Raw genomic sequence first — 2,234 nt, 5'->3', positions numbered from 1 at the left:
CTCTAGATTATGCAACATTGTATTTGTACAGCTCTAGATAAGAGAGTATCTATCTTTATATTTGTACAGCTCTAGATTAGAGAGTATCTAACTTCGAATTTGTACAGCTCAGATTAGAAAGTATCAAACTTTGTATTTGCATAGCTCTAGATTAGAGAGTATCTAACTTCGTATTTGTACAGCTCAGATTAGAGAGTATCTTACTTTGTTTTTGTACAGCTCTAGATTAGAGAGTATCTAACTTAGTAATCGTACAGCTCAGCTTTGGGAGAATCCAACTGCGTATTTGCACAGCTCTAGATTAGGAAGTATTTAACTTATATTTTGTACAGCTTAGCTTTAGGAGTATCTAACTTCGTTTTTGTACAGCTCTAGATAATAGAGTATCTAACTTAGTATTTGTACAGCTCAGCATTGGGAGTATCTAACTTCGTATCTGTACATCTCTAGATTAGAGAGTGTCTAACTTCGTATTTGTACAGCTCTAGGTTAGAGAGTATCTAACTTCGTATTTGTACAGCTCTAGATAAGAGAGTATCTTACTTCGAATTTGTACAGCCCAGATTAGAGAGTATCTTACTTCGTATTTGTACAGCTCAGATAAGAGAGTATCAAACTTCGTATTTGTACAGCTCTAGACTATGCAACTTTGTAACTGTACAGCTCTAGATTAGAGTGTATCTAACTTTGTATTTGTACAGCTCAGATTAGAGAGTATCTAACTTTGTATTTGTACAGCTCAGATTAGAAAGTATCAAATTTTGTATTTGTATAGCTCTAGATTAGAGAGTATCTAACTTCGTATTTGTACAGCTCTAGATAAGAGAGTATCTTACTTCGAATTTGTACAGCTCAGATTAGAGAGTATCTTACTTCGTATTTGTACAGCTCAGATAAGAGAGTATCNACTTCGTATTTGTACAGCTCTAGATGATGCATTTTTGTATTTGTACATCTCTAGCTTAGAGAGTATCTAACTTCGAATTAGTAGAGCTCAGATTAGAGAGTATCTAACTTTGTATTTTCAACACATTTTGTTTATAAAGTATATATAGTTGCATTTTGTAAACTTCCACTTCCTAACTTTTGATTCTGTATATTCCTCGTTGTGTCCGTACCTAACGTTGTGTTATCTTTATCCCTAGGATCTCGTTGCATGGCTAACGGTAGGGATGCACCACATTCCTCACACCGAGGACCTCCCGGTCACCCCTACCCCCGGGATGGACGTTGGATTCCTCCTCCTGCCATTTAACTACTTCTCAGAGGACGCCGGTGTAGCATCTCGGAATGCCATCAGAATAGAGCCTCATGACCGAAAAAACTCCGGGGCCGGGCTGAAAGTGGAACGTTACGGTGTTAAACAGGACTTTTCATGTCGTTCCACGGACAACTCATTCTGGGATGACATCGCGCGTGACTCTACAATTCTTTTTGAATCGGACGATACATGACAAGAATAAGGCACAAGACTCATTTTATATATATCGTTACTTTAATCGGAAAATGTATAAACACCTTAAACATCATACTTGTTTTTAATCGGAAAATGTATAAACACCTTAAACATCATACTTGTTTACGCTCTCTTTTGCTCTCTGCACCTCAAGAGATAAAGTAGATTTTTCAGGTATCTTGCTTACCAAGACGGAGCAAAAAATATATGGAAGGCCAGAGGTATATAACTTTATATTCAAGCACCTTGAAAAAGCTTTACATCAAGTTTGTTCAATTGTTTTGTATTTCCGTGAGGCGATACCGGATACCGACTTTGTTTTGGCGAAAAATATTGTTCCGCTCACCAAAATGTTATTTTAATGATGTCATATGATATCAAAATGACGCCACGTCTGAGAACGTTAGCCGATATTGTAATGAACATTTTGAACGAAAACATTTATTTTGATGAAATTTTTAATGATAATTTTGAAAATTTGCAGTGGTTGAACTTGGGCCATCAGGTGTACTTTGAGGGACGGAGTTGTCCCATATGGATGTTCTACACAGGGCACGTGTATCTTGCATACGCAGAGTTGGGAGAAATAAGCTGCACTATTTACATTAAATAAATATATACGTGTACCTATATATATTAATTTAACGTTGGTCCGAATTGGACATCATTACATCTGAAATTAAAAAAGATCATACTTATGACATATCATTCCACAGTTAAAATGGAAAAAAAAACAATGTTCTACTGTATATCGTTAATGCACAAAGAAATCCTATTT

General features: G+C 36.1%; 1 protein-coding gene across 2 annotated transcripts in view; it reads left to right on the top strand.

Moving 5' to 3' along the window:
- LOC110458341 (putative amine oxidase [copper-containing]) overlaps positions 1-1,568 on the top strand; it is a 29,446-nt gene extending 27,878 nt beyond the window's left edge. For both annotated transcript variants that reach the window (XM_021510000.1, XM_021510001.1), the window contains one exon: positions 1,146-1,568. In XM_021510000.1, coding sequence (XP_021365675.1) covers positions 1,146-1,454 — 309 coding nt within the window. In that variant the 3' untranslated portion in view covers positions 1,455-1,568. The remainder of the gene's footprint in view (positions 1-1,145) is intronic.
- Positions 1,569-2,234: the final 666 nt, after the last annotated feature.

Source organism: Mizuhopecten yessoensis, unplaced genomic scaffold (genome assembly GCF_002113885.1).
Source record: "Mizuhopecten yessoensis strain PY_sf001 unplaced genomic scaffold, ASM211388v2 scaffold9541, whole genome shotgun sequence".
Lineage (NCBI taxonomy): Eukaryota > Metazoa > Mollusca > Bivalvia > Pectinida > Pectinidae > Mizuhopecten > Mizuhopecten yessoensis.
Note: the sequence above shows the minus strand (reverse complement) of the source record. Positions and strands in the feature narration are given on the sequence as shown.